This window comes from Euprymna scolopes, chromosome 2 (genome assembly GCF_053919585.1).
Source record: "Euprymna scolopes isolate OS-2025 chromosome 2, ASM5391958v1, whole genome shotgun sequence".
Taxonomy (NCBI): domain Eukaryota; kingdom Metazoa; phylum Mollusca; class Cephalopoda; order Sepiida; family Sepiolidae; genus Euprymna; species Euprymna scolopes.
Window position 1 is genome coordinate 194,438,286 of NC_136483.1, and position 27,500 is coordinate 194,465,785.

The following is a 27,500-nucleotide window of genomic DNA, read 5'->3' on the forward strand; positions in this document are numbered from 1 at the left end:
ACTCCTTTTTCAACAAGACAAATCTACTGCTACTATTTGAGATCATACCTACGAAGGCACTATGAAGAGATGTCTATTTGCATTACATTTAACTCTCAACATGTTAGTGCCGTTTTTGTTGGAACAAATATATTGAGGACATTGCCAAGGCTGCTGCAAATAAGATGGGATCCCTATATCATGCTAGAAAATTACCACAAAGTATCCTATATCTTTACAAAGCCACGGTTTTCGCATGCATAGAATATTGTTATCACATCTGAGCTGGTGGATCTATCAGTAGTCTCTAATTTAGACAGGGTTCAAAAAAGAGTTTCAAATCTAATAGTTTAAATGTAACATAAACAAACATCTTGCTGTTCAACTCCCCACAGTCCTCTGTTGGACACCATCCCAAATAGTAGCCCCTTATATTACAAGTGGCATAACAAAAAAGAGGGAAACAGAGGGTATTCTGAAGTCTAATAGTTTGAAGGAAGGAACTATTAGAGCAGAAAGTTTTCTAGCATCTAGGAACACTTACACTGAAGGGGCGGGATTTTGTTGCTTGTTGGGTTAGTTAGGGTATATATGTCAAGGGACACAAGTTAAAGCAACTCCCATTAAAGTATTTGTAAAACAGATAAAGATGCAACATTGCAGCGATGAGGCAAGGGTTGGTTGGTTTCAAGTTGTTTTATTTTTTTTTATTTTTTTCAGTTGCTTGTTATCATTTGTTGGCGTTTACTTTGTCACGGGAGACAAACTTTTAAAATCATCAGAAGATCGGCACCCGATGGCGGAGGACGAAGAAGAGAAAGCAATGACGTCAACTGTGCCAAGTAAAGTATCCAAATTTTTTTATTTTTTTATCAAAATTTTTTTATCAAAATTTCTGCCTGAAAATTTCCCAGTCTAAAATCATTGAATGTTCCAAAAGGGATTCTGGTCCAGAATTTCCCCATCAACATAATCAACATAAATCAACATAAAGAAAAATCTGTATGATGTGTGTACCCGTGACGAAGCAAAAGTATCATATTCCAAAAATTATATAAATTCATCGAGTAGTTTAATTTTTATAAAGAAAATCATTCTTAACCAATTAATGGGAATTCGTAAGCATTAAGACATAAATCCCACAAGTTTGAATTATTGCTGCTTATCTCCATTTGTTTCTGGAGATTATTTTCAAATTAGCGGGCAAGATAGTAACTGGTTACTCATAAAATTTGATTTTTTATTTAAAAATAAAACTACTTGATCAATTTATGTGATTTTTTTGTTTGTTTTTGTTTTGTTTTTTAACATAGGGAAGTTCTGGACAAGAACCTAATAAATTTATTTGATGTCATCCATCGTTGGATGAAGATGAAAAAAAAAAGTTGGGTTGAAGATTATTATTGTCTTTTCGCAAAAAAAGTATCAGTATCCAGCGCGAATAGCAACAAAAGAATATGATTTGGAAATTATGAAATGAAGATTTATAATTTGAATTATTTAGACTATTGTTCTCATCTTGGATGTTATTCTCAGAACATTTAACATACAGTACAACGGATAAAGTGCTTAGTAATAATCAATTCTAGTAATAGTCTTCTGGAGGCTGAAGGTTCAATCCTAAGTATAGATAATACAATGAATATGATTAAGAACTATTGAAGACTTCTGCCCAATCATGGCTAATTAATCAAGAGCAACATACATTTGTGCATTTGAGTTTCTGTTTGAAATATCCTACAAATTTTTGAATTGGACAAGATTCATCTGAAGAATGTCGAAGGTCACATCGATTGAAACATTGTGAAAATAATATCTAAGGTGAGAAGTTTGAATAATCAAATTAATACAAAGACAAAAATGTTTTTGAAAATTTTTTGAGATGAGGATTGATAATTTGGATTATTTGGATTACTGTTCTCATCTTTGTTGTTATTTTTATTTACAAAGTTTTAGCCACTGTGACCTCTGACCTTTTTCTGGTGCAACTTTTCAAACTTAGTTTTCTTTGTTGAATTCAGAAATCTATACAGAATTTTGAAATCCTGTGTTTAACAGAAAAATCAACAAGTTTGAAAAGATACACCTTACGAAGGTCAGAGGTTACATCAACCAAAATGTTGTGAAAATAACAATCAAGATCAAATAAACCAAATAATGCAAAGATTAAAAAATTTACGAAAAAAAATCTTGGATTATTCTTATAATTTCAAAAGAAATTTACGATTTTTTTATTCAAACAAAGACAAAAATTTTGTATTTTTGTTTGTGTCGCTATTTTTTTTAAGTTTTGCCCTTTAACATTAACCCTGGGTTAGTAGTCAAGAATGTGTTGGGATCAAGGTCAAGACTTTAAATTTGGTTTTGCTTCATGTTACAGAAGGTTACTGGAGAGATCCTCAATTAAAATGTGGCAACAGGCTATCCTCATTTGTCAACATTTTCTTCCTTTTATTTTTTAGGCCAATCAAAACTTTAAGATCAAAATTTTAAAATCAAAACTTTAAAATCAAAACTTTAAAATTATAAGGAATAACCTGCTGTTCCAATCCATAATGTTCCATTTTTAGATGAACAAACTCACAAAAATAAGGATTTCTTCATCACTGATCAAGGAGAGGAAAAATGAAGTATATTACTATAAAAACTTTTTAATAAACCAAACTTTAAAATCAAAACTTTAAAATCAAAACTTTAAAATCAAAACTTTAAAATCAAAACTTGAAAATTGATGTTTCCTTCTTATTAAAAAGAAATTGTATGAATAATAAAATAAAAAAAAATGTTTCTCATTATTTTGCAAAACATTTTGTTAACATATCACTTGGACTATTCAGCCTATTGTTCTCATCTTGAATATGATTTTCACAACATTTTGGTTGATTTAACCTTCGACCTTCTTCAGGTGTATCTTGTTGAACTCACCAGGATCTGTGGCATAGTGAATAAAGTACTTGGTAAAATTTTCTTGTAAGTTACACTCTTCTGGAGGTTGAAGGTTCAATCCTCAGTGCAGGCAACACTCAAAATTACAATTGCAAATTACTTAGAACTTCTAGCCAGTCATGGCTGATGGAACAAGAACATGATACATCCATGAATTAAATAAAGATCCCGTTTGAAAATTCTATGCAGATTCCTGAGTTCGACAAGAAACACCTGAAGAAGGTTGGAGGTTATATCGATCGAAACATTGTGAAAATAACAATTAAGATGAGAACAATAATCTGAAGAATCTGAATAATCAATCATCATCTCAAAAAAATTCAGAAACGTAATTTTTGTTTCTATTCTAAAACCGATACTCGTACAACGCAACCTTTATTCTTTAAAAACGTGTTGCGAGTGATATGCATTGACTTTTTACTTCCAGGTACCGTCTCTGAGTCTGATTCTTCAAGAGCTTGGTGAGTTGTTAGGTTCGACAAGAATGTCTTGCACGCAAAAAATTTTGAATACACTAGTAACCTGGTTGTGGCCCTCCCTTTCTCTTTTTCTCACTGCCCCTCAAACTAATCCTTCACAGTAATTCACTACTAAGCCAACTTGAATGAATGGACACTGCCCTCCAAAACTACACAAACTTCATTACAAAAGAAAAAAAATTGGGAGCGGGGCAGCAGCTGATGTTTTTTGTGGCACATTTGACAAACTTTTGGGCTTCTAGAAAATACTGGAATTTAAAACAAACACATTTCAGGTGAAAACATTACATACTTATGTGTCATGTCGAAATTAGTATACATTTAAAAAATTATAAAAAATGATCATGTGCTAGATCTATTTTTACAAAAAAACAGACATACTGTCAGTACGACATTTTGTATTTTTAAATATCAGATTTTAATTGAAAGCAAGGAAATTAATACAGATAATTCAGTTTGTCATACAGAATTAGTCATTAAGAACCGTTCTATCTTAAAACATGCAATAAAATGGACCAAGAAGGGAATAAGGATCCCAATCAACGTGATCCAAAGAGATAAATAGAAGGACAGATTTTTGTCAACACTAGTTTGATCTTGACTTTTGTACATGCACATGGCCTCTGCAAATAAATATAAAATAATGACATTGTTCAGATTTTCACAATTGTTTCACTGATTTTTGCGACTAAGATTTATTTTTTAAGTAGAGTGAATTTTTTTTGTATATTTACAAAACTTTTTAATAAAACAATTTAAACCAAACTTTTTAATTTTATTTTTTAAATAAAACCCACTAAAGAAAACTTTTTAATGGCATGCATTTTGTTTTTTGAATAAGGAAAACTCGCTGTTCCCATCCACAGATGTGCATTGTTTTTATATGTATTTTTATATATATTTACAAAACTTTTTATTAAAACTATTTAAACCATAAGAAATAACCTACTGTTCCAATCCATAATGTTTCATTTTTAGATGAACAAACTCACAAAAATAAGGATTTCTTCATCACTGATCAAGGAGAGGAAAAATAAAGTGTATTACTACAAAAACTTTTTAATGAACAGACAAGGAAAAAAATGAGTTATATTATTTTTTGGTATGCATTTATATTTAAAAAAAAAAAAATAAGATTTATATTACAGGATTTTCCCTACCATTAAAGACCAATGTAGAATTGAGAATTTAGGACGCTGATCTTTCCTGTCCACGGTCAGTGCTGGAGGAATCCTTCTAGACTGAGGCGATTTTTATGCATAATAAAATCACATCTGCAAGCCACAAATGTAAACAAGCGAAAATTTAAAAGTACATAATTTTATTTACAAATCTTTTTATAAATTTTTTTTTTTTTTTGTAAACTTTATTATTTTCTTGCATCCTCACATGAGTAAAGTTAAATACAAGGTAAGTTTTTGATGTAAGGAACACAATTTATTTAAACAAATTACATTTAAATGAGTGGACATTGTGAAGAGATGGAATCACACAATTTGAAAAGGTATTTTTTGAGTGCCTCCATCCCACAGGAATTTTTTCAGAAAAGAATCCAAGTGTGATCTTCTACAACCGAGAATTGATTTAATAAATTGTTTATGACGATTCTAATAACTTTCTATTGCCTGTGTATGAACTTGGTTGCTTGAGTTCACAAAATAACATGAATGGTTAACAGTTAATATTTTACAAAATAATTAAATAAATATTGAATTTTATTAAAAACGCACACAGAAAATGTTTTCCAAAACTGTCCTTAACTATTTGCTGATGAGCAAAGTGTAATATATGTTGTATATATTTTTATAAAACTAAAAGTTATAAAAAGATTTGTGAATAAAATTATGTATTTTAAAAATTTTGCTTGTTTATACTTGTGGCTTACACATGTGATTTTATTATGCATAAAAATTGCTTAGATCTAGAAGGATTTCTCCAGCACTGACAGCAGATAGGAGAGATCAGCATCATAAATTCTCAATTATGTCGGTTTTTAATGTAGGAAAAATCCTGTTCCACACAAAATGGAAAATAATATAACTATTTTTTTTTTCTTTTAATAAAAATATCAATCCAGAATGCCTCATTTTGGGGAGCTTGTTCCTTCTAAAATGGAACACCATGAACTGGAATAATGGGGTTTTCTTTATTTTAAAAAAATGGGTGCCATTAAAACGTTTGTTTTAGTGGATTTTTTAAAAAAATAAAATGTCTGCAAGTAAAAAGTTTGGTTTAAATAGTTTTATTAAAATTAAAAAGTTTTGTAAATATATATAAAAAAAAAACACTATATAAAAAATATGTCTTAATTGCAAAAAATAGGTAAAATAATCGCAGAAAATTCAAATAAGTTGGCTATTTTATATTTGTTTAGAGAGACCCTGTGTGTATACAAAAGTCAAGGTCAAACCGATGTAAACTGAAATCTGTCCTTTTGTTTATCTCTTCGGATCACATCGATTGGAATCCTTACTCCCATTTTAATCCAATAAAACTCTGTAATTTGATAATTTTATTTTTACTTGTAATTATTTTTCTACTGAATCATTTTTTGTAATTTCTTGAATTTATACTAATTTCAACATGACATGTAAGTACTTGAAATTGTGTTTTTACTTGGAATTAATTTGTTTCAAATCCCACTATTCTGCAGAAGCACCCAAACTTTTCACAACAAGAATCTCACAGTGTCAGATTATTCTTAAACTGGCCCTTTTGTTGAAGAGTAAAATCAGAGTTGGTAAAAAGTGTAGTCTAATCACATGCATATTAAAAATGGAGATTGATATTTTAAAAGAGCGCATTTTTTAACCAATTAAAAAAAATATTTGAAGCAATTATATTTTAAATATAAAAGTAACTTATAGAAAGCAATATAATGCAAAACTGTAATAAATTGACATAAACTTTAGCAAATTAAAACATATAACGGTGGAATGAGCTATGCATATTCATCTTTTATTAATACAATATATGTATTTTTTTATATACTTTTAACATTGTGTTTTTACTTGTGCTCATATGGTTTGATGGAAGTTTCGTATTGTATGATATTTCGGGAAAATTACCTTCCTCAGATATGTATTTGACTTTGTTTTAAATGTGCATGTCACACAGAATGTCAATCAAATCACATGTAAAAGTATAAGATAATGTAAAAAGAGTATATACAAAATACATTTTATATATATATATATATATATATATATATATATATATATATATATATATATATATATATATGTATATGCATAACTTTTAACGGTACAAAACATATAGTGATTTGAAAATAATCCATGGAAAAACCCTAGCGGTCCCTTTCACTAACAAACTTATCAGAAGTTAATTGTTGATATAACACAGAAATACAAAAAACGAATTAAATTATGCGAGTAAAAAAAATGAATGGGAATTTTGTAAAATAAAGTACAATTATATAAAATTATGTACAGATAAGATGGAGGGGGTATGGGAACGATTAAAATATATCTCCAAACAAGTCCAATGATTTAATAAATTCCTTCTGTTGACAAAGAGAGGGTCTACATGAAATAATCGAAACTAACTTCAAAATCTTTTAATGATTTTGATAGTCAGCCCGGTGTAAGATTCTAAAACATTCCATTTTATATGCATTGGCACAAGCTGGAATTTCGATTAGATATTGGCCAATGACAGATTCCAAGGTGGAAGAGGCATGGCTTGCCCAGTCTAATTTCTGCTAGGATATGCTGGTTAATGTGTGTCTACAAATTTAAGATTTGACCCACATAGCCAGCAGCGCACTGGCAATTGAATTCATAAATACCATTGCTTTGCGTGATGTATGGCAAACTGTCCTTCATAACTAGGGGAATGTAGATTTTACACCAAAAACCAAACGTAACACAACAGATGGGAAACAATTTGTTACAGACTTAATAATCCGTCTGCCCAAACACTGACCAGCATCTCTAATCTAAGGCAGTTTTAAATAAATAGGACACTTGGAGGGACCCAGGACGAGAGGAGAATTGTATTTTTTGCTTGATTATTAATGATATAATTAATCAAATTCTCCAGGTAACCATTACAAATGAAAATGTCTTTGACAGTGTTCAATTTATGTTCAAGTTTGTTTGAAGAACAAATTCTAAGGGCTCTATACATTAATGTTTGAATAAGTCCTATTTTCCTGAAAGTAGCCACAAATGAGCGCCAATCCATATAAAGACCGATAAAGGTCAGTTTGTGATAAACTGTAGTAAGAAAAAAATTCTTACTACATTCAATCAAGATATCTAAGAAAGGCAAGCAACCTTCATTGTCTTTTTCCATAGTAAATGATAATGCTCTGTGGAGAGAATTGAGATTGTTAAAAAAGATTTTTGATTTAATCTCAGAAGTAAAGACTACAAAAGTGTCATCAACGTATCTAAAATATATTGAGGGCTTCAATATATTATCAAACAGTACTGATTCATAGAAACCCACAAAAATATCTGCTAATGCAGGACCCAGGGGGGCTTCTCATCAATCAATCTGACTGAGTATTTGCTCTTTCGTGATAATTTAATTAGTTTTTGTATTTCTGTGTTATATCAACGATTAATCCTGATGAGTTTGTTAGTGAAAGGGGCCCCTAGGGGTTTTCCATGTATTATTTTTAAAGTGCTATATATATATATATATATATATATATATATATATATATATATATATATATATATATATATATAAGGTGGATCTGCATAGCTCATTGTACTCATAATAGAGGAATGATGAGCTATACAGATTCATCTTTTAATTTGCTTCCATTTGTGTCAATCCGTTACACTTCTGCATTGTATTGCCTTCTATAATTTATTTGTTTATACACACTAAACAATGCTTTAAGCAAACTACATTAAAATTTTAGATTTCTTTTATGTTACCATTCTGGATTTAGGGTTAGTGTTGGGATTAATGAAGGGCACGTTTTAGATTTTAATAAACAAATTTATGACAAAATAACTAGTAGTAAATGCTTGAGTATGTCAAGGATCCATCTTGAGTCTAATCCTATTCTTGCTATTCATCAATTCCAAATCACATGCTAAAATCATTCATCAACATCGATGCAGATGGCACAACCATCTATGGCAGCACTTTGAAGAACACTAATGATAAAAACCTTTCTGATTCTCTCTTTCAACATGAAACATGTTGTACAATGGGGAAATACCACTCAGTACATTCTCTCCTGCCTTGACAGAGTACAAAACTGACTACAAAATCTAGTGGGAGATGTTCTCTTCTCGTTCTTACAGCATCTCTCATATAGAAGAGACGTTGTTAGTGTCTACTGTATCATTTAATTTCATCGTAGATGCTCAACTGAGTTCCAATTTCTGGTTTTTCCCTGTAAAACATTCAAACAAAGAACTCGTCTAGCTACAACCACTGTAAGGAATTTTCCTTTCTTTCTCTCTGTACCTGGAGTTAGATGGATCTTCCGTGAGCAAAATTTCTTTCTCAGAATTGTGTTTTTGGAATGCGCGGGGTTGCTTCCCAGCCGACTGCAGCATGATCATTTTCAAGTCTAATATTATCAAATTTTTGTTGAGCTGTTCTCTTAAGTAATCAAATTCTGCTCTGATCTAATCCATCGTTTGCGATCTGTATGATGCTTGTCTTTCCATACACTTGGACATAAACCATTAACTTGTGTCCTCGAGTGGCTTTTGTACTTGATGAGAGGTTACTCGTTAGTGAAAAAAAAGAAAACAAATTTCAGCAGACGCCCCTCCCCCAACCAATTCTGTAATTTCTTAGAAGAAATAAAAAGCAGGATCATTAAAAAAAAAAACACCCTCTAAACCTACTCCTAATTAAACCTAACACTAGCCCTAAGTCCAGGGTTTACTACCCCCCCCCTTCAAAAAAAAACAAAACAAAAAAAAAAACAAGGTGGCAGTATAACATGAAAAAAAACTAAAATATACTTTTCTAAAAGAAAATTATGTTTTGGTCATAAGCTAAAATACAATTTTTTAACATTTTCAATGTTCATTTTTTAATATGCACTGGGGTGGTAGGGGTGTTGAAGTGTTGAAGGGGGGAGGTATTGTGCACCTCAGTGCCTTTATTGAAGCAAAACCTATTTTCTCAAATTATTTTATTTTTGTCATATCACTTAAATAACGATGACTAAAGATCCAGAGAAATCTTTCAAAATGCTTATATCATGTAGGTCTTTATTTGAAGAATATGAGACAGCCTTCAATACTTGATTTGATTTACCAACAAAATTCCGGATTTTTCATTATTTTTTTTTTTACATAAAATCTGAAAAAAAAAAAGGTTTCACAAATGTAAAAAAACAACAATGATTTTGTACATTCGACACAACTGAATGCATGATAACTGAGACACATGTAACCTAACCAAGACCAGTGGTTCTAGCTGGTTGGCAGACTAGCTGAGTTTTTTTATTACTTGGAGGGCACTACTTATCAAAGCCCGGACGCCATTCTACAATAAAGGTTAATGAGTGGTAGGTAGATGGTGAGACAACATTGTGATGATAAACTAGGTATAAATTAATTAAATAAGAATACAGCTCAACAAGAATTTATTTAGATTAAACTTGAGAACGACCCTGTTATAGTCAGCTGAGAAGTAGGCATACAGTAGTGTGGTCCACAAACAGACAGTTCTAGGAAAGAAACTTTATTAGCAATATTTTGGCAGCCTAAGGTGTATTCTGAAACATAATCATTTTCTTTGTCAGAATGCGGTTTGGTCTGACTTAGTTCTAGAATTTGTTATTTAAACAAAAACAATCTATGATGCTTCCATAGTATTAGTTACAATTGAAAATCGCATTTCAAGTAAAAACACTTTGATATATTTACGTGCCATGTTGAAATAAGTATTCATACCAAAACTTAGGAAAAATGATTGAGTAGATGATTAATTACAAGTAAAAATCAATTTTATTATGAATTGCAGTTTTATCTTTCATTTTTATTTGTTTAAATGGAAGACTGACTTATCTCCCCTGCTTTACAACTTTCGCTAGTAGTTCCATTTTTTTTTTTTTTTTATCAACGATGGATTAAAAAAATATAATAAAACCAATGTTTATTTGTAATATAAATATTTTATTTGATCATTTTTTCCCCCTAATTTTTGGTGAAGATACTTATTTCAGAATGACATGTAAAGATATCAAAGTGGTTTTACTTAAAATGGGATTTTCAATTATGACTAATACTATAGAAGCACCAATTTTATATTTTTTAATTATCTCTTGCCACTTTTTAAAGTCATGCTCTTTAACAGTAACCCTGGAGTGGCAATCAGGAGTGCCAGAATTAGGATCAAGACCTTAAATCTGGTATTGCTTCGTGATGCAGAAGGTTGCGAGAAAAATCCTAAATTAAAAAGTGACAACTGAATGTCCTTACACAAGAATGCTCATAAGTCAGTTGTCGGCTATTTTTTAACTTTTCCAAAATGCCTCTTTGGGTAAGCTGGATTCTCTTTCAACTCCCTCATTAAACTGATTTTATGTCTTTTCTTGGTGTGGTGAGAAGCTGATAAAATTTATGGTCATAGTCAGCTAAGGTCTCCCTACATTTTCTGCGAGCCTGTTATCAGAAGCGATCATGACTCAGAATCGTCCCATCAGTTTTTTTGTCATCTCTGTATTTTTTATTGTTTTCTTGAAAACACTTTTTGCAATTTTTTTTTTATTAAGAATTAATGAAAACAATTACTATTTTATTTTATTAAGAAATATTGAAAACAATTATTTTTTTTATTAATAATTAATGAAAACAAATTGAAAAGTTATGAACTATTTAGTTTATGAAGTTAATGCTGACAACAGAACTGTGCATCATGAAAACAGTAATAAAAACTTAGAAAACAAAACTTCAGAAACGTCGTTTAAAAAAAAGCTTTATTTTTATAATTTGGGGGATATTCTGTATTGGATACATTTTTTTTTTATATCTTTCACTTTTTGCATTTTTTATGAAGTTTTTATCCTACAAAAAAAAAAAATGCAAAAAATGAAAATAAAGACTTATTTCGTTTATTTTTATTTTATAATTTTGTTATTTTTATTTGCATAATTTTCAATAATTTTCTTTTTTCTTTTTATTTTTTATTTCAATAAATTGCTTTAAATACTGAATTTAAAAAAGGGACTATTCCGAGTTGCAACCACTTTCAATAACAGGCATATAGAAAACATAGGGAGAGTTTAGCTGACTATAACAAGATTTAATTTGAACTAAGAATTACTACTATTACTACTACTACTACTACTACTACTACTAATAATAATAATAATACTAATAATACTTATAATAATACTAATACTACTACTACTACTAATAATAATAATAATAAAAAACCATGCAACTGGTAGTATTAAAGTTGTTTTATTTACATTTTTTGTTTTATTATTAAAGTGTCACCACTTATCAAGGTATAAATGCCACTCAAGGAAAAGAGTTAATGTTTGTCATGTGGATGATTGGTAACAACAGTTGAAATTGGGCCGAATTTGATTAATAGGATGCGGCAACAAAAATTTGTTTACATTTGACTTGAAGATGATTATGTTGTAGTCAGTTGGAAAACAACCCCATCATATTGTATTGTGTTTAACAGATGAGTAGTCTTAGGAAAGAAACTCTGTTCATGGAAATTCTGTTTAGTTTTAGGTACATAGAGAGAGAAAGGGAAATTATTAAAAGTGGCTGTAGCTAGACGAGTTTTTGTTGTGATTTTTATAAGGGGAACAATAGGCTGGATATCAGTTGAGCACCTACCACAGCTGCCTTGACAGAGTACAAAATAGGCTTCGTGGCCTAGTGGGTGATGCCCTTTTCTCTTCCCTGCAACCTCTCTCCCACAGGAGAGACATTGCGAGCCTGTCTTTGTTTTATCGTTACTACCATGGCAGGTGCTCGTCTGAACTCCAATCTCTGGCCCCCCCCTCGCCATTCTTTCACGATAAACACTCGCCTAGCTGAAACCACTGTCAAAATTTTTCCCACTCCTTATCTGTGCCAAAATCAAAACGTAGATTCCATGAACAAAGCTTCTTTCATAGAAGTGCACGCCTGTGGAACTCTCTTCCGGTTGCCTGTTTCCCACCTGACTATAACCTGGATGTCTTCAAGTCCAATGTAAACAAATTCCTGATGAACCGCCTCCTTAAGTAAGACACTTTATCAAATCTCCAACACTAACGTACTGTACACATAATAACCTTTATCCCCGAGTGGCTTCCGGGCCTTGATAAGTAGTGACTACCTTGTAAAAATAAAAAACAAGAAAAAAAAAGAAAAAAACCGATAACATCTCACCTGTAGAGAACAGAAGAGAGTATCACCAACTAGATTTCTAAGCTGGTTTTGTACTTTGTCAAAGCAGGAAAGAGTTCTCTGAGTGGCACCTCCACAGATGTGGCAACAGTAACCCCCCTCCCTCCCATCTTAGGATGTATTTGACTGTTGTTCATGTTGAGGATTGTGTCAGGAGTGAGATCCTTTCTGGAGTGATAGAATGATTTTGTCATTTTTCTAGCAAGCTTAATAACGGATTTGATGTAAGTCTTCAATTTCAATTTTAAAGTGAAGGTCAGTCCTAGAAGTTTATCAAAGCGGAGGACTTCCTCAAAGGAAGAGCCATTCTTTTCAATTGTGACAAAGCGAGGATCCAAATGTTGGTGGCGAAAAGAGAGAAGCTTGGTTTTAGACAAATTCCAAGCAACCAGACACTTTTTTCTATTGTGCCTGATCGGAATCCGATAAATTAAAATGATCTTAATTATTAATAAACTTTGATATGATATTATTCATTAGTAATTGCAAGTGTTATTTATATATTTATTTTTTTATTTTGTATTAAATAAGAAAAATGTATCAAAAACCCATCTTGCTTTCAGTGGGGAGCAGGTAAATAGTGATAGTGACATTATTGCATCACATGATTATACAAGTGGCTACACCAACATAGGAATATGATTAGAACAATTTTTTAAAGAAAAATAATTTTCTTTAAATTTTAAAGAAGGAAAACACAACCTGACTTTTACTTGAGATGTAAATTTATTAAACATTTTTTTTTAGAGAAATTTATTTAATTTTACCCTTTATTTTCATTGTTTTTATTGTAATTTTATCTTCTGTTTCGCTAATGTTTCATTTTTAAGATTTAATATCTTATTTAATTTTTTTTATTTACCTCTAATTAAAATTATTTGTAAATTTATTTTTTATTCAAATTCAATCACAATTTTTTTACGATTTTGTTTCAACTTATATTTTAAGCTTAATTTAATTTTTGTTTGATTCAGAAAATATTTTTCTTTAAAACCTAATTTATTAGTGTTTAAATTTACAATCTAAAAAATTTTAATCTTATTTTATTATTTTATTTATTTGAAAACTAATCTTAAAAAACAAAAACCCAACTTTTACGTTTAACAATATTTTAGTATTTATTTAGTTTTGATTTAATCATTAAAATAAATTTTCAAATATTTCAAAAATTTATCATTCTTTTTTTTTTGTTTTGTTTTTTGTACTTTGTTGCACTTTTATCGGAATAATTTTATTAACTCTTTTTTAAATTTCGGAATTTTTTAAATGAAGTTTTATAATTTGGATTATTCGAACAACTATTCTCATCTTGGTTGTTATTTTCACAACATTTCAACCAATCTTTGACATTCTTATTTGCAAACTTCGAACCTAATTTAGGGTTTGTGCTTTTAGAGCACAACCTAAGAAAATAAATAATTCAACTCAAGCTTCTGAAACAACGAACACAACAACTTCAATAAATGTAACAAAGAAAAGAAGGTTAATTTTGGCGAATGTTCACAAGGAGATATATTCCTGGTAAAAACCCGACTCTGGCCACCTGGTGCAGTCACGGTAGTTATTCCCAATAGGAATCGTCGATACCAGATGAGATAGCACAGAGGTGGAGAGAGAGAGTGAGGAAAAGGATCCAATCTGCTTGACGTCTCTCTCGGTAAGGAGTTTTTTCCTTCAAACCGGAAGCTGTCCAAGTTCCTTAGGGGAGAGAAAGGATCAATGTGCCGCACCCTTGATTGGTCAGTATATGGCCAAATAACACAGGGGAGAGGCATTGATTTGCGAAAGAAAAAGTTCCATTTGTTTCTGCTACATTAAGAATCAAACTCAAGAATCTGTATGGAAATTCGAACTGAAAACCAATGTTTTTTCTTTTATTTAAATCGCTCAAGACAAGGCGTGAAGCCACTTGAAGCTAAAAGAATGAAAGATGGTTATTGTAAAGACAAGAAATTCCTATTGCTTTTAGTCTTGAAAAAAACAAAATTATAAGTAGGAAGAAAACAGCAGCTTCTGGAATAGGAAGCTGTATTACAATTTAATTTTTGGCTTCAGTTCGAAATTCTGTTTGGGTTCGTAAATTTGACGAGAATTCTTAAGTTTGTAAAAACACACCTGAATTTGGTTTTACATTGGCTGAATTGTTGTCAAGTTAATAACCAAGATGAGAATAGTCATCCAGATAATCAATTTTTATTTAAAAACTTTGAATAAACAGATAAAACTGTTTATGGAACATGTTAAGATGCTATAATTTTATTAAAAGAAGAAAAAAATATCATTCAAATTTCTTTTTTCTTTCTTTCTTTTTCAAATTTTTTTCACATTTCTGATTTCAGACCGTATCAGATCCATCATCAGAGTTCTTTTGCTTGTTTTTTTTGTTTTTTTTTCTTTTTTTAACCTGTATTTAAAAAAATATATATTTGATTGGAATTGTTGGGGGTGAATTGTGACAAGAATATTGTTACTTCAGCATAAGTTGCTTCGTTTCAGTGATGAGATTCTGAAATGTTTGCAAATAGGAACAAATAAAAATAGCAAATTTAAGAGACAATGTGTGACACTAATGGTTTGTAGTTTTTTTTTTTTCTTTTATTATTAACCAACCTTTAAAATTTTCTTTACTTTGTTGTTTCAGTATTTTACTTTTATTGGAGTTGTCTTTTTTAAAATAATCTGTGGAGTTTCACATCATGTGACCACAAGGTGATCAACTATTGGTTAATTTAGTCATGTGATCACTGATATAAAAATTGCATCGCAGAGTAGATTTTTTTTTCACATTTTCAAGTTGACCGTCAAGATAGTAACATTTTTTTTTCTAAACAACTTTTCCTTTTGTTGTTTAATCATCAAAACGACAACACCCGTTTGTCTACTGCTCCTATTTTTTGTCCAGACAAGTTCTATAACATGTGGGTCATCCTACATATCTTCGTTTCCATTTTTATATCGCCACACATTAGAAATATTTCGTATATTACTTGTAAGTATAAATAAACTCATTTTATCTTTACTCTTATTCACCGCAAACAAGGCATATTGCCACTTATACATAAGGTGCTACTATGTAAGACTAGATTTACAGGGGAACTATGTAGGAAGTTGAGCAGCAAGATATCTGTTTATATTTCATATAAATTTCTGCATGTCAGGCAAGTAGAACTTTGAGAGGAAATTCCAAAGTTTAGCAGTCCAAAAAAAAACATCTATTAGAGTAGGAGGCTTTCCAGCATCTAATGATAACAGTGAAGGGGTTGGATTTTGTTGCTTATTGGGTTAATCAGAGGCATTGAGGAGGCACAAGTAAAATTAAACTTGTAAAATAGGCACAGGGATGTAGCATTGCAATGATGGGACAGGGATTAGAGCTTGGTTGATAGTGTGGAACCTATTATGTAGGAAACTTTTTGGGGACCCTATTAGAGTAAAGAGTTAGATGCACCAGCCCAGATGTAGCGACAATACTCCATACATGAGCAAATGGTGGATTTGTAGAGATACTGTCAGGGGTAAGTAATTTTCTAGCATGATAGAGGGAGCCCACCTTCTTTGCAGCAAACTTGGCAATATTTTCAATGTATTTGTTCCAGTTCATGTTGTCTGTGAATGTTAGGCCGAGGAGGTTGAACAAAGAGTTTTTAAGTAGTCGTGGCAATCAGTGGTTGAGAAGATTTCTTGCAATTGTATTACTCATATGCTTATAAATATGGTTTTTATTTCTTCCTTGTGAAGATAATTCAGAAACCAATGAATATTTTTACTCTTAAAATGAAAAAAATTGTTTTCAATACTTTTTTAAATCTAACAAAAATGGACACTTTTCTTTTTCTCCTTCACAAGAAATATTTATTTTGTTATCTCTTGCCTTTCTAACTTTATTCAATGTCCCCCGTTTGTGTTTTTTATCTAGCGGAAACTTTTTATTCTTCATTGCAGACTAAGATGGTCGTGCTCTTATTAATCCTTCAGGAATCATTTCTGCCTCATCGGTTGCTTCAATCCAAATTGCCTCTTTTTAGGGGAGATAGATTTTACCCACATTAAAAACTGACCTTATATCTAGCTTTGCTCTCATGAAATAAAAATAAAAATTGCCTCTAGAAGAACTGCACTTAGAATAGGAATAAGTGTAGCATTAGAACAGATATTACACTTTGTTCTTAGCCTAATTTTATTATATGATCAACAAAATTTCATCATTGATTTGTTATGCATCAACTACATAGCAAATCTTACAATCATGTGTGCGTGTTTCTCGTCTCTATGTGACCTACACATTATTTTTCATACTATTAATCAAATATTTATTGAAATCAAAAGTGCAGTGGCTTAAAGTACTGACATAAAAAGGTCCTATTAAAAAATAATCTCCATGAAAGTAAATACACCACAATGCATTTCGATATCTTCATAAACAAATCAGCCATTTCAATAGTTAAAAAAAAAAAAGAGAAATAATCGATTATTTTTTGACCCTTCGAAATTTAAAAAGAATTTGGAAGCATTTAACCTGTTGAATAGAAAGTCAAGTTTTGCTTTAAAAGAGGAGAGTGCTTGAATATAACTTTTGTCCAATCAACACAATGAACACCAAAAGGGGAAGGGAATACAACCACATGGATCTATCTATGAATAAATAGATGAGTCGACCGATGGTATAGCCACATTAAAAGAACGAATGACAGTTTATGGGTTAGTAGAGGTAGAACAGTTGAGTTAGCAGGGTCAGTTGGGAGAAGGCTAAGGATAACATGAGAGAAAGTGATAGGATGGATTTTAGAGAATGACTGATAAATAAAGACCTGACCAGAGATAGATTAGTTAGGAGGCAAATGAAAGATTGTAAAAATTATTGGTTGGAGAGGGTGGGGTAAATGAAGGATTGTTAAAAGTGGTTGGTTGAAAGGAGGGGTATGGTCAATGAAAGATTGTTAAAAGCGATTGCTTGGGGAAAGCTAATAAAAGATTGTTAAATGTGATTGATTCAGGTTGGGAGCAATGAAACATTATTAAAAGCAATTTGTTGAAAGTGGAGATATTGAAAGATTAATAAATCCCTCATACCTAATTTTTTTTTTCTAATCTTTTTATTTTTAACCTTTTCATTTTTTTTTTTTTTCTTAAATGGAGAGTAGATAATGCACTGTGGATGTATTATCAGCAGCTCCAGCAACTCTCGCTTCTCCTTATTTGTCCTTCAGTCCTCATTTCCAATGAGTGATTATTCTGATAAAGGGTGAAGAAAAAGCTGCTTTCCAGGTTGGTAATACTTCGTGAACAGTAGCCTAAAATGTCGGACATTTTCTGTTTCTATGTCTATCTTTGTGGCGATGTCACTAGTAAGGGTACTGGAGGTAAACATTCCATCAAGGTTGATGTTATCCGCCTGATAGTCAGGGGCCAGAACCTTGGATTAACCACTAAGGAAGCTGTCTTCAGCAGATGCAAAGTAATGGGGCTGCTGTATTGCCATGCAGTAGTTTCTGGTGGGGCCTCTCGATCTCATACTAGTGGGTAATTGTTATGGCTTTACCTTATCATGTGCTACAAAAAAAAAAAATCCTGTCTTTTTCTCTCTTACTTTCCCTCTCTATCCTTCTCTAACCAAGTCTGTCGACCTGTTCCACAAATCCCAAAAGCTCATCATGAAATATCTCCAGAAAAAATACACATATAAACCTAGAATTCCATCCTCCAACATAGACCCCTACTACAATGTCTCCTTCTCCAACATAAGGGGTCTACGTTCTAACATTCCAGAGGTTGAAACCCAATTGCAGGAGACGAAACTGGACATATTGTTCCTAAGCGAAACTGGCATTGAGCCGACCACTTCCCTAGATGAGTTCATAATTAAAGGATACTCTTACTTAACATACTTAACTTAATTTAACTTACTGACCCCTAAGATCGCCATGGGCATGGAATATATGCCTACATTAAAGATGGCTTTCCGTGTGGTAGTGATATCTCCAGAGAATACCCTAATTTTCTTTATATGTGCTTCCGGGTTGCATTTGCTTACACCACCACATTTATATTTGCCCTCTATCGCCCCCACAACAGTGGAGTTACTATCTTTAAGAGTATATCTGAGAAAATTGACCACATCCTGTCTGCTCCTCCTTCGGCTAACATTCACATCTGTGGTGATTTCAATGTCCACAATGTGTAATGGCTGACCCACTCAAACAAGACAGATGATGAGAGGAGATTCTGTGATGATTTCTCCATTGCTTATGACCTCACTCAGATTATTCACGAACCCACCCGTGTGTCCGATACTACTGGTCAGTATGCAAGCCTTCTAACCCTAACCCTTCTAGACCTTTTCCTCAGCTATGTTGTTCATGTTTCGTTCTATCTCCCCTGGGATCTTCCAATCACTCAGTTGTAGCAGTTAAGATAAAAATGAAATGTAAGAAGCCCTCAGACGTACCTCTCCACCGTACAGTATATCGATACTCTACAGCTGACTGGGATAGCTTCCGTACATTTATATCTGATCTACCTCTGCATTCGATGTTTAAAAAGATTGTGTCCTCTATAGTATCAAACTTGACCAAATGGTTAATTGTAGGTATAGACCGATTCATACCATCCAAAATGTTCCAACAAAAACTTAACAGCCAGCCATGGTTCTCCCCTGAATGTGCTGCTGCCATCGCGCACAGAAATCACTTTTTCCATAGCTACCAACATAATAGATGTACTGAGACTAAAGTTGCTTTCAGGACTGCCAGCAACCACTGTATAAGAGTAATAAAAAATGCAAGAGAGCTATATGCTCAACCCATTAAATCCAAAGTAGCTGAGCAGTGGCTTGGTTCCCACCAGTTTTGGCAAATAGCAAACAGGATCCTGAATAGAAGTGTGCATTCTATCCCAACCATCATCAATGGACCTGAGATCATCTCGTCAGCATCAGACAAAGCCAAACTATTTGCCAAGAAATTTGCAGCTAATTCTACTCTATGCGACGAAGGCCATCAACTCCCCATATTTCCTCCTATAACGGACAACACAATATGCAGCATATAAATATCTGTGTGTGAGGTCGCCAAACTAATCAAGAACCTTGATTCCAGTAAAGCAACTGGCCCTGACGGCATTCCAGTTATAGTGCTGAAAAAGCTTCAACCAGACTTTGCCCCCATACTTACAAAACTGTTTAAGTTTTGTCTTAAGGAGAATTGCTTCCCAACACCCTGGAAAACCTCATCAGTATGCCCTGTATTTAAGAATTCAGGTGATAGGTCATGTCCCTCTCAGTACAGGCCAATAAGTTTCCTGTGCGTCATGAGTAAGTTGCTGGAATCCATATTAAATAAAGAAGTAGTTAACCACCTCAGCAGAAATAACCTTAATGACATGCAATATGGTTTCTGTTCTGCTGGATCTACAGCAGATGTGCTAACGGTTATATCTCATAGAATTAGTGAATTTCTCAACAAAGGCTTCCTTTCTAGGACAGTTACTCTTGACATATCAAAGGCCTTCGATAAGGTATGGCATAAAGGTCTACTTCACAAGATTTCCAACTACAGTATAACTTGAAATGTTTTCTCAATCATTAAATCATTTCTCTCTGATAGGCTCATAAGAGTAGTGGTTGATGGGCAGAAATCAGAAGCCCACAGTATTAATGCTGGAGTCCCTCCTGGTCCTAACTTTCTTCCTGATTTACATCAATGATCTCTCAAAACATAAATCATTCGTTGACATCTATGCTGATGACACGACCATCTATGACAACACATCAAAGGCTATAAATGACAAAGTTTGCTCTGATTCTCTCTCCTCTGATCTTGAGCGCGTGGTACAATGGGGGAAGAGGTGGCTGATTACTTTTAATGTATCTAAAACCAAGCTTCTATCTTTACATCATCAACGCTCTGATCCCCATCTGGCATCAATTGAAATGGATGGCTCTCATCTTGGGGAGGCTCCATGTTTTGACAAGCTTCTGGGATTGACCTTTACTTCTGATCTGAAATGGAACACGTACATCAAGTCTGTTGCCAAAGTCGCTGGGAAAATGGTGGGGTCCTTCTACCGCTCCAGTAGAGATCTCACTGCTGATGCAATTCTCTATATAAGAACCAAGTACGTCCAAGTACTGCTGCCACATCTAGGCAGGAGCTGCTAAAATCAGCTTATCCTGCCTTGACAGAGTACAAAATAAACTTTGTAGCTTAGTGAGAGATGCCCTTTTCTCTTTCCTGCAACCTCTCTCCCATAGAAGAGACATTGCGAGCCTGTCTTTGTTTTATCGTTACTTCCATGGCAAGTGCTCGTCTTAGCTTTAATCTCTGGTCTCCCTTCGCCAATCTTTCATGAAAAACACCCGTCTAGCTGAAACCAGTGTCGATAATTTCCCCCATTCTTTATCTGTACCTAAATCAAAACGTAAATTCCATGAACAAAGCTTCTTTCTTAGAACTGCATGCCTGTGGAACTCTCTTCCATTTGCCTGTTTCCCACCTGACTACAACTTGGATGACTTCAAGTCCAACATAAACAAATTCCTGATAAACTGCCCCCTTACATAATCCCATTTATCAAATCTCTAATACTAATGATTACTACAATATTATCCCATTGATTACTGTACACGCAATAACCCTTATCCCCAAGTGGCCTCTGGGCCTTGATAAGTGGTGAGTATCATGTAAAAAAAAAAAAAAAGGTGGAGGAGGCAATGAAATATTTGTTAAAAACAATTGCTTGGGGGGAGGGACAATGAAAAATTATTAAAAGTGCTTGCTTGAGGGAGTGGCAAATAAAAGATTTTTAAAAGAAATTGGTGAAAAAATTCACTTTAAATTCTATCAATCAGGAAAAAAAAATTTTTTTTATTTAAAAAAAAAAAAACTGCGCAAAAAAAGGCAATCTTAACGACACTACAGAGGATAAACACAAAGCTTACTCCTGCTGAGAGAAGTGGCATGTGAATTATTGTTGAAATTGGAGGACCAAACACACACAGGGATAACAGCATGGAGTGGGAAATAAACTAAAAATCAGCACGTCTGACTGGCAGAGATCTTCTGTATTCGGTTTCATTTTTCGCTGGGCAAAATTTTTCAAATAATGGTGACATAAATTTCAAAACAACACACATAAAAACTGTTTGACGACATTTCTGGGCCACATTGGAGCGGAGGAATGATTCGAGATTTAGGCTGTAGGCAAAACACTGGGAAGGGGAATAGTTGGGTGGGTGAAATGTTGATTTTACAAATTATCCTTAGTTACACGTTTTCTCACAAAGAAAAGAAAATTAACAAGTAAGAAAGATCATACAATCGTGATTATCCAATGAAATAAATCTGCTTCATTGTAATTGGGCAATATTTTATGCTCTCTGGTCAAATTTTGTCTAGGATCATATAAAAAGATAGCCTTTGTAATATGAGCACAAATTGTCATAAGACTTTGACAAAACAATTATATAATTCACTAGAATAAATGTAATGTGATATAAAATCTTGAAAATTGGTTGGCATGTCTTGGCAGTGTTCTGTTGACATATAATAGTTGCACAATTTGCTGTCACATCCAGATATCATCACAGGCACAATCATTCTTCCTCTTGTTCTCTTGTTTGCGCAATAGTTGATCTATTTATTTATTTTTTAATGTAATGGAATAGAAGATCCTGAAAATTGAAGATGCAATTATGTTTGGTTGCATCTTTTTGTCTTCTAACAGACAGACAACAGGGTTCTGTTAACATGCAATAGTTGCTCAGTTTGTTGTGACGTCTGAATGTTGTTGTCGCAAGAACAGTCATTTTTCATTTCTTTCTCTTGGTTGTGTAAAAGCGGTTGTAGTAATTAGTCATTTTTTTTTAATTAATGATTTTAGCTGTCATAGTTAGACAAAATCTGAGGCTTAATATCTTTTTTTGTAAATTGCTCCTACTTTTTTTTATTATTCTTTTTCACTTCAAACAAAATGTATTGCCTCTAGAATATGAGCGACTACTAATTGGGATCATGCCTACAGGGGATTATGTAGGGAATTGAGCTTTGATATGTCTGTTTACATTACATTTAAATTTCTGCATGTTAGTACAAACGGGGGAAGCAAGAAACAGGGAGGAATTTCCAAAGTCTAGTAGTTTATGGAAAGTAACGTCGGGGTAGAAGGCTTTCTGGCATCTAGGGACTTCAAAAGTGAAGATGTGAGATTTGTCTGCTTTTTGGGTTAGTCAAGAGACATGGAGAGCACATAAGTACTGTTAGTTAATCAGAGCAGATGCCATTATACATTACAGTAATATCAGTCAGAATTTTAATTTGTTTTCATGGCAATGAGAAGCAATTAAAAACCAACTAATATGACATATTTTTAATAAAAAAGTAAAATGAACCTAGCAAGATTTCACACTTTTTGTAGCTAAGCCATTAATTTGAAAACATCTCCTTAATTAAATTGTCAAACAAGAATTATGGTTAATTTTTTTATCTTAAAATAAAGAAGAGAATAATTTGATCAGATGCAAGTTTACATTTGGATTTAAAAAAAAATACATTTGGAATAAAAACATCATTGAAAAACAATGGAATTCGTTTAGAACATTATCTATTGTAGAGCAAAGGTTCCAAATTAAACCAAAAATGGAAATTAGTTCGATCATTATTTTAAAGAAAAATAGAACAAATAAGCCTTTATGCAAAATGGCTGTGGCTTATACGGACTACAATTATTAAAAGGGGCTTCTTCTTCTTCTTCTTCTTCTTCTTCTTCTTCTTCTTCTTCTTCTTCTTATTATTATTATTATTATTATTATTATTATTATTTTATTTTTTTTATTTTTTATTTTTTTTAAATTTATTTTCATTTAAGTTTGGATTATGCTTGAAATATAAAATGATATATATATGATCTTTAAAGAAAAAAATGTATACATACATGTGAAAAAAATTTAGAATGAAAATATTTTCACGATAGTTAATAACAAAAATCAATTGAAAATTGCAGTTTGAATAAATCAATTTTAAAATCTTGGGAAAGATAAATATCTGTTTTCTGGAACTAATTCAAAAATATTGAATTAAAGTTTTAAGATTATAAATTAATAAAACAAAATTGAAATTGTTATTTTCTCGACAAATTTTGTAACAATGCTAACCAACCTAACACTTGAAACAGTCTTTCATTTTTTGCTTTTTATCCTATTTCAGATTTTTTTCCTTTGTTTTATTTGTAATGTCATGTAGAACAGATACACATTTTATAATAAAAAAAAGCAGTAAGTGCAAAAATGGCTGTGACTTATACAGATCATAGTTATTCAAAGGGGATTGTCATTATTTTTTATATTTGTTTCACATTTAAATTTTGGGTACTTGTGCAGAATTTGAACCAGACGTAACTAACGGGCCAATTATACGTAGCAACATTATTATACGTAGCGTAACAACGCTACTGAAGGAAAATACTGAAGAAAGAAAACATTTAAATATAATAAAATCATCAGGAAATATATATATATATATAATATGTTTATGTTTATATATATATATATAATATGTTCATGTTTATATATATATATATAATATATATATATATATATATATAGTAGAAATGGTAGAGTATGACACCCCAATATAGCCTTCCACCTAAACTGATCGATAATACCCTAAAAAACCAAATACCCCAACTTAGAACAATAACTACAGCACATATAAACTACCTCAAACTCCTCCCCAAAATCTATAAGCATGGCTACCTAGGACCACTATCCCGGGTACGTGGGCGTTTATTAATGCGTATGTAAGTATATGTGGATGAAACCTGTGCCCATATTTACGGCATGTCACGCTATATATCTGCATGTATATGCGTGTGCAGATATCGGTGCATAAGTGAGTGTGGGTGTGTGTCTTTTCAGAGGTATATAATGAGAGCATATGTGTGTGCATATGTGTATGCGTGTATGCATGTATATCTGTGTACATGCATACGTGTGGGGACGTGCATCTGTGGGTAGATATATGTATGCGGAGGTGTACGCCGGTGCTCCCGTATGCACCCACATCTAACCATAAAAAAAAAACACTAATGAAAATGAAAATATTATGTATATGAGCCTGGGAATGAGTTTATGCTCATATCTATGTATAATCATGTCTACATCGAATGAAAGTATTGCGCCTACAAATGAACTTAGATTTACATCTATGTAGACGAATATGTCTATACCAATAATTGTCTGTATATCTGGCGTTTCTTTAAGTATATATGTGTGTATGTGCGCATGTGTGTGCTTGCATGCACGGCTACTAGCTAACCCTCTCCAAGCACTTAACAACAAATAAAAACCAAATAAATAAACCGAATCATAGCCCACCCCCGCCTTCGAACCTAAGCGAACACCCAACAGGTCAAGACATACTTATCAAGAAATCATCTCACCAACGAGATGCCAGAAACTTAAACATTAAGACTCGAATTTTAAAGTAACCCCCGTCCTCCTACCCCCACATATCCCCCTCCCCCTCCATGTATCCCTATACCCTCAACCACACCAGAAATGAACTTCCCAGACCCTCCTCCACAACCACCTAGGGTCCTTAAACTCCAAAACTAAAACATTACCTACATACCAAGCACCCCCTCCCACCTTTCCTCCTTGTTCCCTTCCTCTTTTTTCCACTCTTCTCGCACCCCTCCCCTGACATCATTCACTCTTTCATCCCATCATAACGAACATTTCTGTAAAAGTCTGAGGAAGCTACAGACGGCCAAAAAACGGCCGGGTAGCTGAAACAATAATGTAACTTAACAGAAAAATACGGTAATAAAAAATAAAACGTATATATATATATATATATATATATATATATATATACACTAGCAAAAGTACCTGTCATTGACTGGGTTCAAAAACAGCTTACAGAAAATGGAGTCTGATTTATGAAAGTATGATAGGTTATGAAAAGTAACGGTTGTAAAAAGATAGCTTCGAATTTGGGGGTATCAAAACCAAAGCAAAATATGATGAAAGTAAAAATAAAATAGATAAACCCCATAATTTATTATGCCATACCTGTTCATACTGAAACACTTATCACAATATATTAAAAAACCTTGTTAAACTTTGTGACATATTTCCATTCTATGGAGGTCAGGCACGAACGAACACCCCATAATTCTTATTATACCATATTTCTTCAAACTGAAACATAATTATCAAAGTATACTTACGTAGGTAGATATGAAAAGTCTTTATTAAAGTTTGTGCCTATTTCCATTCTATGGAGGCCAGGAGCGAATGCAGACCCCACAATTTTATTATACCATCCCTTTTTAAGTTAAAACATATTTATCAAAGTATTCTTATGTACATCTATATCAAAAACACTTGTAAACGTTTTTTTTTAATTTTTTATTTCCATACTTTGTGGACCAGGCACGTACGCAGACCCCACAATTTTAATGAATCATCATTATGCCAGATGAAACATGCCCATTCCTGTGTCTCGATACATCTTCTATCATTATATGTGATCAGTGTTCTATAATAGTCAATCATATAGGAGCCTATTTGTGACCAGACACACACACACACACACACGTTCAGCTTTATATTATAACGAAAAAAAAAAAAAAAACACACAACCTACCATAAAAATTTTAAAGTTTTATTCTTGTAACACATTTTTTAAGTGGAAAAAAAAAAACATATAAGTTGTATTTTTTTCAACCGTTATTGAATTTTTTTTCTTCCAATATTTTCCCCAAAGATCGTCTGCTCCTTTGCTGTGCATTGATTGACTGATCAGTATCTTATGTCAGATTACAGTCAAACTCGAGTCATGTTCTGAACAAAGCTGAGCAAACGAATAGTTACATCTGGTTCAATTTCTGCACAAGTACAAAATTTTGGTTATGTTTGAAATATAAAATCTTTAAAGAAACAAATATTTAGATTTTTTCTTTCCCCACAAGATTTTTTTCTGCTTTCCAGCATTTCTTAAAGGGAGACAACTGTTTTATGTATAGACACTTTTATTGTTTTTTTTTTTATGTTTGTTTTTAAATTCTTTTGTTTTTTCTATATTTTTCAGCCTGGTTAATGGCCAACGTTCATCAAAATCCGGTGCAACCCAAGAGGGAAACTAGCCCGCATTTATCCGATGCTGAGCGCAATCTCGTCCATAGTTTTACGTCTTCGTCTTCATCGTCATCAGGTTCTTACGGTTCACAAGACACACTTTTTGAAAAGCATACAAAAACAGCTGCAAGGCATTATGGGACAAACTATTAAACAGGGCGAGGAAGGGGAGTGAGGTCAGCTGGTATGAAAAGAGGTGGGAAAAGATTTGAAAATGTTCAGGTGATAAAAAAAAGGGGGTTGTTAAAGTTGAATCTCTTGAAAATTCTGTTTAAACAGAAATGGCTAATTCTTGTTTGAATTCCAGGCTGAAATTATCTGCGAGAATTAATCACAGAAATATTCCGAATAATATGAATATGTATAGCACAACCCTGAATGTGTCTGCATGACACTGTTACAGTCTGTAACAAAGTGTTTTTTGTTTTACATTTTCAGTGCCTTTTTTCCAATCTAATGTCCTTGAAAACTTAACAATGTAGATAAAATAAATTATATACCTGCCCTCGCTGAAAAAAAAAAAACTTTAATTCCTGAAACAAATTCTCAAAAGATGATTTTTTGAAACAGAAGACAGAAATATTGAGAATAAACTTT

The 27,500-nt window shown here is 32.5% G+C and overlaps 1 protein-coding gene across 2 annotated transcripts in view; it reads left to right on the plus strand.

The window, feature by feature from the left end:
* LOC145301029 (NIPA-like protein 2) overlaps positions 1–27,427 on the plus strand; it is a 122,362-nt gene extending 94,935 nt beyond the window's left edge. Inside the window, exons 11-13 of one of the 2 annotated variants that reach the window (XM_080144539.1) lie at positions 700–821; positions 3,353–3,386; positions 26,857–27,052. In XM_080144539.1, coding sequence (XP_080000665.1) covers positions 700–821; positions 3,353–3,386; positions 26,857–26,911 — 211 coding nt within the window. In that variant the 3' untranslated portion in view covers positions 26,912–27,052. Of the gene's footprint in view, positions 1–699; positions 822–3,352; positions 3,387–26,856 lie in introns of both variants that reach the window. The other variant, XM_080144537.1, reaches the window with a different exon arrangement.
* Positions 27,428–27,500: the final 73 nt, after the last annotated feature.